This window comes from Mytilus trossulus, chromosome 9 (assembly GCF_036588685.1).
Source record: "Mytilus trossulus isolate FHL-02 chromosome 9, PNRI_Mtr1.1.1.hap1, whole genome shotgun sequence".
Taxonomy (NCBI): Eukaryota; Metazoa; Mollusca; class Bivalvia; order Mytilida; family Mytilidae; genus Mytilus; species Mytilus trossulus.
The window spans coordinates 1,229,900-1,244,864 of NC_086381.1; the positions used below are offsets into that span (position 1 = coordinate 1,229,900).

Consider the following 14,965-nt stretch of genomic DNA (forward strand, 5'->3'; position numbering starts at 1 on the left):
AGTAAATTAATGGTATCGTGTAATGCATTAGTACATTAGTGCCTGCCTTTCTGTCATAATTTACAGTCTTTAACAATGGGCAAAGCTCATACTTTATAGAAACTTTAACATGGCAAATCAAAAAACCAATTCAAATGATTAAAAGCAACAGCCTGATTTATGTACAAAACAATAGCAATTCTGGCAAATTGTATCATCAGTGTGTCACAGTTATTTCCCTTTATAACTTGGAAAATTCTAAATATTTAAAGTCACATTGAAGCAATATAGGAACACTGATACTGTCAGTGAAATTTTGAAATTGTTTCATATATATATAATTAAGATGTATATGTAACAAGTGCTAGATATTTGTTGAATACTTTGTTCATTTCATTGCAGACGACCGGTGGAACAGCACTCCATATTGCTGCTATGTACTGTAAAACAGAAGTGGTCAAGTTACTGGTCGAAAAAGGTAAGAAATATGAGTGTAAACTGTCATGGTCAAAATATATTCTTTTCCCCCCTGTGATAATATTTGTTTGTTTGTTACAATTAATGGATTTAGAACAAGTTCCATTAAAAACAATGATTAATTGGTGAAGTTTCACAACATTGTTTTATAGATGTATTTTGCAAGTTTCATGCTTTCCTATTGTCTTCGATGAATAAGGTAGAAATGTGAGTGAAAATAAATGTTTTTACCTGTGCAAATAATAAAAAAAACATTGACTTAGCAGCAATTACTTTTGTAGCACTCATGCTTTGGTTTTATTTATTTCACAACAAATACTCAAAACTTGCAGTCTGCCGAAAAAAAATAACATGCACAAAAAAAGTAAAAACTTTTAATTTGCAGTTTGAAACAATTTGTGCACAGAAAAATCATTCTTTTTTATAATCGATCCAGCAATTCAACCACTGAAGATCCTTTTGAAATCCTCTTTTCTTCACTACACCCACCCCCAATCAACTGCTGCTAAGTTTTTATTAATGAAAAAAAATGTGAAATAATGCAATGATTTGCTTTTGCTTGTTATTTATATCATATAACAAATTTCATTTTAAGAAATGTATAATAATCATTAATTTATACTAACTCGTTTTTTGTTTTTTTTTATATAGATTAGACTTTGTTTTCCCATTTGAATGGTTTTAAACCAGTAATTTTGGGGCCCTTTCTAGCTTGTTGTTCGGTGTGAGCCAAGGCTCCATGTTGAAGGCCATACATTGACCTATTATGGTTTACTTTTATAAATTATTATTTGGATGGAGAGTTGTCTCATTGGCGCTCATACCACATCTTCCTATATCTAACACTTTTATATATGTATAAAGTAAAAACAGAAAAATACCGAACTCCGAGGAAAATTCAAAAAGGAAAATCAAAAATCAAAAGGCAATATATGTATTTGACTCTAGGTATAGATATACATGCCCAGGATGGAGAGGGTAAAACAGCTCTAGAGATTGTACTGAAGAATGACCAGTCACAGCAGAAATATGCTGAAATTGCCAAATTTATCAGAGGTAACATGAATGCATTGCATACAAAAAATATAGAATTTAACTTACTTTCTCAGACAGATATTGAACAAGCCCAACACAAATGTTAGATTTTGCGTTATTGTCTCTTATTATGAAAAACAGGATGAACACAAAAATTAGATTGTACGATACTGTCTAATGTGTTGAAAAATTGGCTCAACCGAAAATCTAAGCTATACAATACAGTCTAATCTTGCAAAAAAAATTTGGTTCAACACAAATAAAATAAGCCTAACATTATGAAAAAAGAGGATCATCACAAAAGTTAGATAGAACATTACTAAAATTTCCTTCATTATGAAAAACTGGCTAAATACTAAAAATGAAATGCATCAAAAAATAACAAGAACATGCTCAATGCTCAATACATATATTTTAGATTGTACATTATTATAAAGTTAGGTTATTATGCAGGCAAGTTTTTCGTGGATTGAGGAAAAATTGTATTAGTGTGGATATTTGATTTCCTGGTTTTGAAAACGTCCGTAGACAAACATGACAAACATTTAACTTTATGTGTGTACCCATGAGATCCACACAAATTGGTATCATAAGAATAATAATACATCCAGAATATAAGTCCTATTTTTTCTCCATAACAGATCACATAATGATATCTGGTGCAGCAGACGACCCTCATGATGATGGTAATGTGTATGACACATCATTTAATGTGAAATCAGCAACACCTCCACCATTAGCACCTGCTGTTGAGGAAGATCTCACCAAAGACCAAACAAGCAGCAGTAAACCAGAAGGAAAGGAAGAACCAGAAATCAAAACCAGACCTGTACCTAAACCCAGACTGTCTCTTGGTGATGCTGTTAGTGATGAGGAGAGAAAGTCTGCCTTGTATACCAAACCCGATAAAACTAGAAATAGGTAAAAATCAACATGACAGGTGAAATGTCAGAAATATATTCTTGCTTCGAGAAATGAATAAATTAGAATGTGATTTGAGGGGTTGAATCATTAATAAAAGTAAAATAAAGAATGAAATTTGTTTTTAGCAGCCAATTTGATTCAATAAAATCAGTTTGAGCTAGGAAATATGTTGATGAATTATTCACTTGCAAATGAATAATCCGACCTCATTAAATCCGTCATCATTTGACTTTCAATTTAACCCATTAGCTAGATATTGATTATGCATGCATAATTTGTGTTCTGCTATTAAAAAGGAAAGAATGTCAACATTGAAAGTGAAACAAATGTGAACTTTTTTGTTGACTGATTTGCTCCGCAAAAATCATTCTTATTAAGATAAAAATGTTTAATTATTTGTTTTATAACATAAAATCAATCAGACATATAAAAATCAAATTGCATGAGGTCACAATATATTTATCATGTTTATATTAAAGTCCATGTTTATATTGAATATGATAATTTAAGTCAAATCTGTGCACAGAAATTTGTGAGTGAGTGCCCCTTCAACAGTGTATACACACAAAAACACATTTAGATATTGATGTTAAAACTTTTGATTCCATGATTGATTGAAACATATTTATTTTATTGTTAACCATGTGTCCTTTTTAAAAAATACATGCATTCACTAGTAAGTAAAATATATCAATATCAACTTCACATGTTCACTTAAATCATGTATAAATTATTGAGATGGATTATATTTATTCCTGATGCTTTTGGTGTATTTCACTTAAAAGGCAACTCTATAAAAAAAATGAAGACATTTAGGTGTCAACATATTTCTGTTTCTCATATTTACCTTATTTGTTTTTAAGATACATAACAGCTACATAATTTTGTGTTTTACAGAATTGACGATTCTCCAGTGTCAGTTAGAAGTATCTCACCTCCTAAACCAGCACCAAGAGAATCAAAAGCTATTTCTCCTGATTTTAAATTTGAACATTACCCACCAGATTTACCAAAGAAAGAAAGAGATTCCGTGCCACCTCTGCCACCAAAGACAGATGATATCCCAATCCTGCCACCAAAAGTTATGTCACCAACTGCTGATATGGTCGTAGCTGATTTACCACCAGTCAGATCTAAAAGTCAAGGTTCATTTGATGGTCCTCCACCATGTGAAGGGGGGACTGTGGATTCAGAATATACAGGTAAACCACCGGTCTGATCTAAAAGCCAGGGATCATTTGATGGTCCTCCACCATGTAAGGGATGGTGTTGATTCAGAATATACTGGTAAAGAAAAATATTCTGATAAAGACTGAAAACTCAAACCATGACTTACCATGTGTTAACAATTATGAACAGATGTAATGCAAAATAAAAACAATAAGCTGTATTAAAAGATATAACAAGATCATAAGTAAGAGATTTTCAGTTCATTAAATTCCTGTTGTATTATTCAAGAAAAATTGAGTTCTCATTTGACCACAAAAATAACAAACAAAATGGCTGTGACTAACTTAATCATCAGATCCTATAGTCTTAGATAATATCTTATTGAGAAATAAGTTTATGATAAATGTAATGTGAACGCTTTCAATGGCAAATTGTGTTTAAAAACTAAAATGTCTAAGAAAATACTTATTGGCACATTATTTTACTTTTTTTAATGGTCATTTCAGAAGATATTTATGCAAATGTAACAACAGGTAAACGTTTCAAAGGTGTTGGATTTGTAAAAACAAAAAATATATACTTAATACTAATGTAAAATACACAATTATAATAAAGTTGATCAACAGTTTAACTGTGAGATACACTTAATTATATATCTAATTTGGCTGCTTTTTAGAAAAGTAACTTAATCCAAATTAATTGAATTTAGGCAAGCTTTATTTGCTGAGATTTGCTTAGAAGTCAAAATTTTTAATTGTTTTTAATTAGAATTTTCCAAAAACAATATTTATAGAAAAATCTTCAGAATCAACAAATTTTGTTATTTTATTAGATGACTGTTGGTCCTAAATATGGACACTTCCAGGAAATTTCTCATTAATTCTACCTGGAATAGGCCTTATGCTTAGTTATGCAGCTAGCTTTTGAGTTGAATGTAATTGAAGTCCTAAAGGGAAAGTATTGGTTATAAAAATGTTGCAGTATAAAATGATGAATATCTTCCTAATAGAATCTTAAATCCGATTTATAATCTACCATTTATAGAACAGAAATAGCACACTCAACATGCTCAATATATTCCGCTGGAAACTACTCGTGAATAAGTGAGATTCTTCATAAATTATTTTGAATAATAAAAAATGTTAGGAGTTGAATAAACCAGACGAAATGAAAGACTGAATGATATTCCTTAGAAGAAACAATAAAGAGTATTGATGCATAGAAATTGAATGAAAAAAAATGTAGAACTGTCAACAAAACCTCAGAATCAGTGCAATATTATTTTGAGTTGAATACATCTTGAACCGATAAAACTAAAATTATTTGATATTTTTCGTGGAAATCAAGATGTCAAATTAAAACATGTAAAAATGCTTCTGAACAGCAACTTTTCAAACCCATTTCCAATTGAAAGTGGAGTTTAAAAACAATTGATTTTTACAGGTCGAGAGAAATTGGAGGAAAGACATAAACTAACAAATTAATAGCATGCATAGCGCTTTATATATACTCATAATATTTGTATAGCTTTTTAAGTTAGGGGACATTATAATTGTCCTGTCTGACTGTTATTTGTTGATATGCAATTAAGAGCTGTGGTATGATTACTAATGAGAAAACAGTCTACATAAGTCAAATAAAAATAGATTAAAAAAGGATACAAATTGATCAGTTTCAGCATTGTTCAGAGCTAAGTAATGTATTTAAAAGAAATAATATTAACAAATCATACTGATGATTAATTCCTGGGTATGTATCTCTACAGACACAGATTAGAAATAATTTATTGGTTATTCACTCAAGACATCTAATGAGAACTTGGTTAAATACAAAGATTTTTCAAAGGTATAATCATAGGAAGGCTGAAAAGTAAAGGTAAAATAATAACAGATAACTGACTTAAAAAAAAGGTTACTGAATGGTTTTATAGGGAATTTTCATCATTGAACCATCAGAAGAAAATGTCCTGTAAATCTGTATAAAGTTGGTTACACTTATTTAAACATTTTAAGTTAAATATTTCTTCTTATAAATCTTTTATTGTTTCAGGATATTTTGTTATGACCAAACCAGTCGATACAGAAGGTTCTACATTAAGTCCTGCTTCAAAAAAGGTATGAGTTAGGCTATGTTCAAAATCAGTTATATTATAAAAGAAGATTCTTCATTTGAGACCAAATTACACAGAAACTATAGGACATCATACAGCCTTCAACAATGAGAAAAACCCATACTGTATAGTCAGCTATAAAATTCCAAGAAACGACAAATTTAAAACAATTCATACAAGAAAATCAACGGTCTAATATATGTACAAAAAAATAAATAGAAAACAAATATGTAACACTGCAACAAAGGACAACCATTTGTAAGTCATTCAAAGAAGCTATAATAAATTATGATAAAATCATCTATTTTTATTTGCACCCAACTATTTGTCATTAAAAAAGTAAACAATATCAAATTAGGAAAATTTTGAGTTAGCAAGTAAACCAAATTTTAGCAGTTATTGAAAATTCAGAAATTATAATGATTTTTTTTATTAATGTTAATAATGTGGCTAGATGAGTGTTAGGAACTTGCATTTTGATATTGTATGACCCTTTCCTGAAATCACAATATATAATTATTCTTGTTTTTTGTCCATTCTTAAAAAAATGCTGTAATAAATGCAAACAATAATTTCTAAATTAACAGTATCAAGAAATAGTAAATGAGGCCATGAATACCATAACTTATTTGTTCTTATAATTAATACATTCAAAAGTGTTTATTGTACAACCCAGTGATAAAAGATATTTGTATTTACAAAATAAATATTGTACAACAATAGAAATATTTTTATTATTTATAGAAAAGACCAGCCAAACCTCCAAGGAAAAAGAGTCCAGCACCGTCCAGGAAGATGGAGCAGAGTCCAATTAACGTTAAAGAAATAGATAAAGAGGAATATGAGACCATGTCTAATGTTAAAAAAACAGAATCTGAATCGAGTTTTACTGAAGACGTTTATAATGCTTTATTTTCTGGCTTTAAAACTGAGTCTAAAGATAGCAGTGATGCTGAATCTATAAATATGAGTACCGCATCTGAATCTCCGTCATGTGATACAGAATATACAAATATAGGTGCTGTTGCTGAATCTCTGTCGTGTGACCCAGAATATACAAATATAGGCTCTATTTCTCAATCTAGGTCATGTGACCAAGAATATACAAATAAAAACATTGCTTCCGAATCTGTTTCTAGTGACCCTGAATACACAAACACAAGCATGGCTGCTGAATACCGCTCCTCAAAGTTAACTGCTGATGATGAAAAAACTGTGCCATTTACCAAATATAGCGAACCAACATCCCCGTCAAAAGACATCAGAACTGAGAGAGTTGAATCTCATTGTACAGAATTACGGGGAGAAATTCAGAGTACGTCTAGGTCAACTAAATTAGACAGAACTTCAACGGGGTTTGGACAGACCAGTACAAGTGATGAAATACATAGTAAAGACCCATTGTCATTGTCTGTGATTGATAGTGAAAGTGATAAGACAATCCCTGAAGTGTTTGACAGTAAGGAAAATAGTAATGACTGTAAAAGCATTCCAGGGACAGAGAACTTATGTGAATCAAATAACTGTGATAGTGACATTCCAGACGGTGATATTCGTAAATCATGTTCTATAAATAAAAGCATTCCTGAAAAAAGTGATTCAAAAGTAGACATTCCAGATAATACTTTACAAACTGAACATAACATTCCAAAAAACTGTTTACAAACTGAAAATAACATTCCACAAAATACAGACATTCCACAAAAAAATGTTGAGACTGAAAGTAGTGTTTCTGTTTTATCTAGTCCAGACAAAGAAAACAAAGGTACAGATAGTGCTAGACCAGAAATAAAACCTCGACCTAAGTCATCATACAAACCCTTGGCTGATTCATCGCCCCCAGAGCTGCCACCAAAATCCAGTCTAAGTGATCTGACCAAAGATTTAGTGGTAGATGAGAAAAGGATTTCTAATGGATCAGGAGAACCAAAGGATTGTGATGAGTGTAAAAGTATTTATTCATTTCTTTACATATTTTATATATGAAAATAAGGAGCACTGGGATAATTACCAATGAGACATCTATAAGCCAGAGTTCTAATAAAGTAGATGTAAGCTATTATAGACCACTCAGGCACTGTAAGGCCTTAAACAAAGAGAAAGCTCTACCTTATAGTCAGCTATGAAAAGGCTCAACATGAAAAATGTGAAACAAGACACAAGAAAACTAATTGCCTAATTTATAACAAAATGATTTGTGAAAAACTTCATATTAGACATGAAACATCTATCTATCCTTTACAAAGATTCAAAGCTTAATTCAAATTGTGTTCAATGATGCTCAAAGAATTGTATCTTTTTGTAGATACTTTAATGTAATTTGTTGCTTATTTGTTAAAATTTATAAAATTGCACAACTTGATTTAAGCATGTTTTTTTTTAATGAATAAGATAAAGATTGGTTCAGTATAATGTATGTTTAACCATTTTGATTTTTTTGTACAGCACCAAAGCCTCATTCATTAGAGTTTACCAAGAAAAGGTTGTCGGAGCACAGATTTCCTACGACGCCAACAGGCTACCCACAACCACCAACACCTGACTTCCCACCTCCGTCCCCACACACAGCAAGGAAGGGGATAGAACAGAAAATAGCAGACATAGAAGTGCCTTCTGTAAGTCAACAAACTAATTCTAAACCAGAAACTGTGAAAGCCATTGTTTATAAGAGATCTTTGTTTTGGTTCAACTTGAATTTTATTATAAAAAGATAGAGACAATTACACATTTTATAGAAGGAAAGATAACTCTTCATATAATTGAATTTTCTCTGTATTTTCAGAATAAGAGATCATCAAGAGATATAGAGACTATTACAGAAGATTTAGTAATGGATGGGAAAACTTCTGGGGATAATTTATCTCAATCAAATACCAAAGAAATAAGTGATCAGGCAAAATTACAAAAAGTTGAGAACATTGTTCCTATAAAACAAAAGGAAAGTACAGAACACATTGAAAGTGAAAGTGAAAGAAGGTCACATGACAAGAAAGATGAAGAAGAAGTTGTTGTTTTAAGGAAGTCATCTCGGACCAGTACAGGAAGTGGAGGACAAGAAATATTAGTTGGGGATGACCTTGAACCTTTTGCTGGTAGGTCAACTTCAAAATCATGTTTCTCACAAACAGTCAACTTGTCTAACTAGCATTGCTAATACCCATATTATGTGCACACTGTAGGGAGGAGGCATTAAGTTTTATCCTTGATTTTACTCACATTTTTATCAAGAGGAAAATGTGAAACTGTTTTCCTTATTACAAATAACAAAAAAAAGGAAAGAGTTACATGTATCCATTATATTAATAGGAGATAGCTTTTCCACAGCTAATCTCTTATATTCATATTTTGGAGATTGATTCCTACCTGATTTCAGATTTTAACAGGTGATATCAAACTTTTAATTTTTCCAAAGTTTGTTGTACAAGATTATATCAGTTTATATTATATTTTTTTGTCAACTACCAGATATCCTTATTTTTACCTATATACAATGTTCTAAATTATTCTTTCAAGATTCAAATGTTCTTTCTTTTTTTCTCCCTCTTGCAAAAATCTTCTCTTTTTTATTCGCTATTTCAGTAAAACTTTAATTTGTGTGAGCAATTTGTAATTTATTTCTCTGCACTGAAACATACTATGCAGCACAGTTTTTGTGTTTAGTTCATGATATGAAATTTTTGCTGATTTATTTGCAAAATCTATCAAATGAACTAACTATTGTACAGAGGTTTTAGCAAACAACATAGGATTTATGAATTAGGAAAGAGTATAAAGTTGACATTACAATAACTCATTTCCTGTCAATAACTTATCTTACAGTTTGTCACTGAAAACCTTCTGGAATATATAAATACACATTGAAGATGTGCTTCTCATTTTGTGTACACATTCAAATAATTTTTAGTTTCCAGATGATGAATCTTAGTTAATTTTCAGTATTTGATCAAGCATTTCAGTTTTATATTCTCCTACAGTTTTTCAACTTTCAAAATATTTGTATACTTGAAGCTAGCTTTGTGTACCTATTCAAATTTTTTTTGCTAATTTTCCAGGGGAGAAACTCAGTAACTTTTTAATGAAAACTTTTTTTTTTGGGACCAGATGCACAGTGTGACAACTAGTGTTGTTTCATTGACCCCCTCATACTTTGCAACATTCTAAATGGCCATTTTCCTACCAAAAACATTTAGGAATATGATTCCCTGTACACATTTGGATAATTTTTGTAGGTTTTCCAGATGGCAAAAGGAGACACAACAAACTCAATGGAGGGTACCCATTTTTTTCTGATTTATTTTTTATAACAAATACTTTTGGGAAATTGAAGATTTTCTTTAGTTTTCGTAAAATTGTAGAAATCCAGTAGATATCACGCTCTCTCTCTAGAACTAGAGTATGTGCTCGTTTGGGCATATCCAATACTAGCGCTATTGTCATTTATATCACTAGTACTCAAGTATGTGCTTGTCTGGGCATATTAGATAATAGCGCCTTTGCCATTTTTATGGCCTTTTTAAATTACAAACTCTACTAGTTGCCTTTAACCTCTTAAGAAAATTTCCCCCTTTGCTGTAGAACTTTGTTGTCCACAAGGGAAAGTTTTTTCAAGTGATTTGTGAAGACAGCACCATAAGAGTGATTTATGTTGTGTATTGACAAAGGGAGATAACTGCTTTATTTTTACTTATTTTTAATCAGATGTTTTATCCCTGCTTTAAGCTGCTTTGAGTAACGGAGATTCTTCTAGCTGTAAGTCAATGATACTTTTGTAACGTTCAATGTTCAAACAATTCTCAACAAAATACTCATTTTATAGAAACCATTAATGTTGTCAGAAGCATCAAAATATTGGATATAATTAAATAAAAATTATCATTCTTGTTTGCTAGCCCATTTTAAAGTTTCACTATGGAAAAAAAAAGAAAGTTAGCATAAATGCTGATGTTTTGGTTTTAGATTTAAGTAAGAAAATCACAGACTTGATATAAATTTTTTTTAAATGCAATTATAAGTGATTTTAGTATTTTTTTAGAAGAAATTACAAACCATTGTGATAATATTTTGTTGAGAACTGTATTGTTGTATTTTATTTTTATTGTGGTTCCGGTTTTTCCATTTTTCTTCCGTTAACATTGTGCATGATTGCCTTTTCGATGTTCTTCCCATAACTACCCAGTTTATAATATGGTTTAGTTTATTTCTTATTTTTAATATGTTTAAAAAGGTCAAAAGTTTGACATATTTTTACTATCTGATTAAGATTAACATTAATCTGTTACTTAATTCTCTTATCTTTCCTTCTTTAAAAAAAGGGGGAGGGTGAGTAATTAGACTTAACTACATATAGCTGTAATAATAACAAAGAAAACTTCTATTGTTTTACAAAGTTTATTGAATAAAATATAGTATATAGTATATATAGTATAACTAATCGCCGTACTTGAATATAAAAAAATAAGACAACGCGTGACCGAACGACGCATGGATTAAACGAGTGCGCAGCATTATTACATTGTCAAATTGCTTCTTTTATTTTAAATTAATGTAGAAAATGTAAGGAACTATATGTTTTTCCTATGCATGTTTTGCTTCGATGTTATCGACGTCTTGACAACGCCTATTGTTGTATGACGTCAGAGAGGGAAATAACCATGTTTATTTCACATGTGAAATTATCGATTTTTATCTAACTGGGAAATCAATGTAATTCATTGCAACCAATGTAATAATATTTGTTATATTCAAAAAGTGTGCAAAAAAATGTGTGCATCAACTGAAGATGAGTGTTTCATTATGAGTTCTAATGAAAAAATAAATTTGGTAGATTGAAAGGGGTGGAAACACATTTGTTAGTTTCTGTTTATAATGTCTTAAGGTCAAGGAACAGTAAATGGGCTATGTCGCAGATTTTGCTAAAAATTTGCATACAACCTTGGCTCGTTGAACTACAACTGAAAATCGAAAAAATAATGCATTATCTCAATTATCATTTGAAATATTACTGATTGAAATGTAACAAAATGGGTGAACATTTGTATAGAAAGCACATAAAATCAGCGAAAAACCTTTTAAAATTTGTCTTGAAAACGCCAAATCTCGAATTCTACTCCATAGATTTTTCTTAAAAAACTATATATTGTTGACACATAAATTTATGTTTTAATGATATAAAGTTATCATAGGGTCACCGACTTCGTTTTTTGCCTAATACTCAATTTGTAACCTTGTTTGTAGTGAAAAACGTCAAAAATCAACGTTTTACGGCCTGCAACGCGATAACGTTACGATTATTTCGACGTTTTGTTTGATTTTTCCACATAGAACGCAACTTTAAATGATGTATACCGTAAGAACGAAGTCGGTGACCCTATCTTTATTTTGCATCATTATAACGGAAATTTATGTATCAACAACATATAGTTTTTTAAGAAAAATCTATGGAGTAGAATTACAGATTTGGCGATTTTAAGACAAATTTTAAAAGGGTTTTCGCCGATTTTATTTGCTTTCTATACAAATGTTCACCCATTTTGTAAGAATTCAATCAGTAATATTTCAAATGATAATTGAGATAAATGCATTATGTTTTCGATTTTCAGTTGAAGTTCATCGAGCCAGAGTTGTATGCCAAATTTTAATGAAATCTGTGACATAGCCCATTTACTGTTCCTTGACCTTAAGTGTTGATATTGCAAGAGAAATGTTCAAAACAATTCCCTGCAAGACATTTCAAGTCCAGACTGAGCCTGTAAATGTCAATGACCTTACTGAATTCTAAAATGTGTCAAAACTGGTATTTTACTCTTATGCATGAAAATACCTACCCATAATATCAGTGAACTACTCAGATTTTTCATTAGATTTGTATATTAATTAATGGATAGCAGCATTAAGTCTTCTGTATTTATTGTATCATAGCAGCATTGCTTACAGAGTTAGAGGAAGACCGTCTAGTAATGGATTGATGCTTTGTGTCATTCTGTCCATCTGACCTTCAGACATTGGGTAAAATTTTGTTGTCAAAGTTGTCTTGGCATCCTTGATTTGGAATGTCCTTTCATTCTTGAAATCAAATTTGAACCCCTGCCTAAGAGATTCACAACTAACATCCATCCCCTTAGTACAGAAGATCTTAGATTTGAAATATTGACTGCCCTAATGAAACAGATATAGAGTTATGTTCAGGTGAGGTCACTGATAATTAGTAGTAAAATTGTATGTTTACATCTGAAATCAAAGATTTGATCTGATAGATATTGACACATTAATACTTGGTCAGATGTTTATTTGATAGTGAAGAGGTAATTTAGATTTGACCATTGATATACCTGTCTAGACATATATAATGAGAAATCCATTTCTTACTTATCTTATTATATATATTCTATTTCTTATTCTGATTGAAATCACAGAGAAGTTTTATCTATTAATATAGAACAGAAATAGATTTACTGAAACAATACTCCATGAATTATATAGAATCATATATTTGATTATAGACAGAATGAATTCTAAAACTTAATAAAAGTTGTAGGAGATAGTGTAAACTAGTCTTGGGCATATTCTGGACAGATTAAAGTCAGGAAAATGTATAATTTTAAATAGAGTCTTTCTTTAAATTACCCAATCATATTATACAATTCATAAGACTTTCTTAGACAAATGGAAGTTTTTAACTTTCTTAGATAACTTCCATCCTTCATACAAAATGTTCTTCAGTCAACGGTTTTACACTCAAATAGAATTAGAGAGAAGCATTTAATTCTTGTTAAATGACTGAAATAAGCTGTTGATGCCATGCTTTCTCCAGTTTATTAACTTTATTCAGGTTTTCATGATGTTGCCTTCTTATAACATTTGCCTTGTTAAACTTACTGGTATTATAAAGAAAGTGTTGAATAACAAGGGGGACAACTTTGGTTTATTTTGACAGTATGATAATATTGTGATAAGAATTATAAAAACATTGATAAATTATTTAGGTTAAACTACATGTAGTAAACAAAAAGGTAGGTCATTTAGATAGTTTTAAGATGGAGATAATTGTAAACATGAGAAAGGCTGGGTAGGCAGGAGGGGATGCTATAATATTTAAAGAACTAATTCTGATGCATTGATGAATAAAAGGGAGGGGGATACACAGAAACAGCAACCTAATGACAAAAATAAACAATAACGTCTGCACACAGCCATCAACAGATGTTGAGCCTGAAATCCCCTCATAGGTTTATAAAGCTGTAGAAAATTTTTGATTCTAGAAAATATTGTGCCTCTTTTTTACAACAATTCTTTTATTTTTCAATTGTATATTATAAAGAAGCTATCTTTAGATGGATGCTCTAAAAGATGTTATCTTTTTAAGTGAATAATTTTACACTAAGTAAAATCCAAAGGCCATAACTTAAACAAAGAAGTGAAGGTGCCTGAGGTTAACTTATGATGTAAAAAAATAAGCAGCTAGCTAAATCAGAAACAGTGCCGTGTTATCACAATTATAACAACATAACAGCCATTTGAAATGCAACTTTAAAAACCACCATACCATGTTTCCTTTATCTGTTAGCACCATGTCAACAAAATGGCCATGAGAACATGCACACGATTTTTAACCCTGAGAAAATGCACATAATTTGTAACCCTGAGACTGACATGTATTTATTAATTAAAGACTAATTCAATGTAACTCCTTTATCAGAGAATCAGACAAACTTCCTATTTCTCAATGATTGATCATGTCAATTTGACAACAAGTTGTATGAACTTTGACCCTGTAGTATACATCCCCTAAAGCTTTATACAAACTTGTGAATGATATTGTTACGTCCTACCAATTAACTTATTCATGTTATCATTGTTTTCTAATTATGCACCATGTTTATAATGTTGTTTTACTATTGTGTATATATAAATAATTATTCTTGTTGACCTGTTTACCTATAGGAAACAGGTTTACATTTGTTTCACATGATTGACTTTATGTTGCTGATTTACCTTGTATGAGTGTATTATGATATCACGTGATTGGTCAGTTCTACTATAAAAGGCTTCTGAAATTACTCTTGGGTGTTCAGTCTGTCGATATACACAGAACGTTACGAACCCTTGGTGAAGGCAGCCATGGCAATTATAATTAAGTTATAATTAATTAGTAGACATTGGTTACAACCCATAATTGTGGTTAAATATACCCAATTATTGTGGTTAATGATAACCAGGAACTGTGGTATAACTATACCAATAACTCTACCGGTTATAGTATCCCACTAAATA

General features: G+C 30.7%; 1 protein-coding gene across 8 annotated transcripts in view; it reads left to right on the plus strand.

Moving 5' to 3' along the window:
* The window catches only part of LOC134684267 (ankyrin repeat and SAM domain-containing protein 1A-like), a 74,917-nt gene that overhangs the window by 20,855 nt on the left and 39,097 nt on the right, over positions 1-14,965 (plus strand). For 6 of the 8 annotated variants that reach the window (XM_063543535.1, XM_063543534.1, XM_063543537.1 and 3 more), the window contains exons 6-15: positions 382-457; positions 1,405-1,512; positions 2,133-2,412; positions 3,313-3,617; positions 4,092-4,118; positions 5,635-5,699; positions 6,440-7,646; positions 8,141-8,310; positions 8,478-8,787; positions 10,415-10,444. In XM_063543535.1, the coding sequence (XP_063399605.1) occupies positions 382-457; positions 1,405-1,512; positions 2,133-2,412; positions 3,313-3,617; positions 4,092-4,118; positions 5,635-5,699; positions 6,440-7,646; positions 8,141-8,310; positions 8,478-8,787; positions 10,415-10,444 (2,578 nt within the window). The remainder of the gene's footprint in view (positions 1-381; positions 458-1,404; positions 1,513-2,132; positions 2,413-3,312; positions 3,618-4,091; positions 4,119-5,634; positions 5,700-6,439; positions 7,647-8,140; positions 8,311-8,477; positions 8,788-10,414; positions 10,445-14,965) is intronic. The other 2 variants (XM_063543542.1, XM_063543541.1) reach the window with 2 other exon arrangements.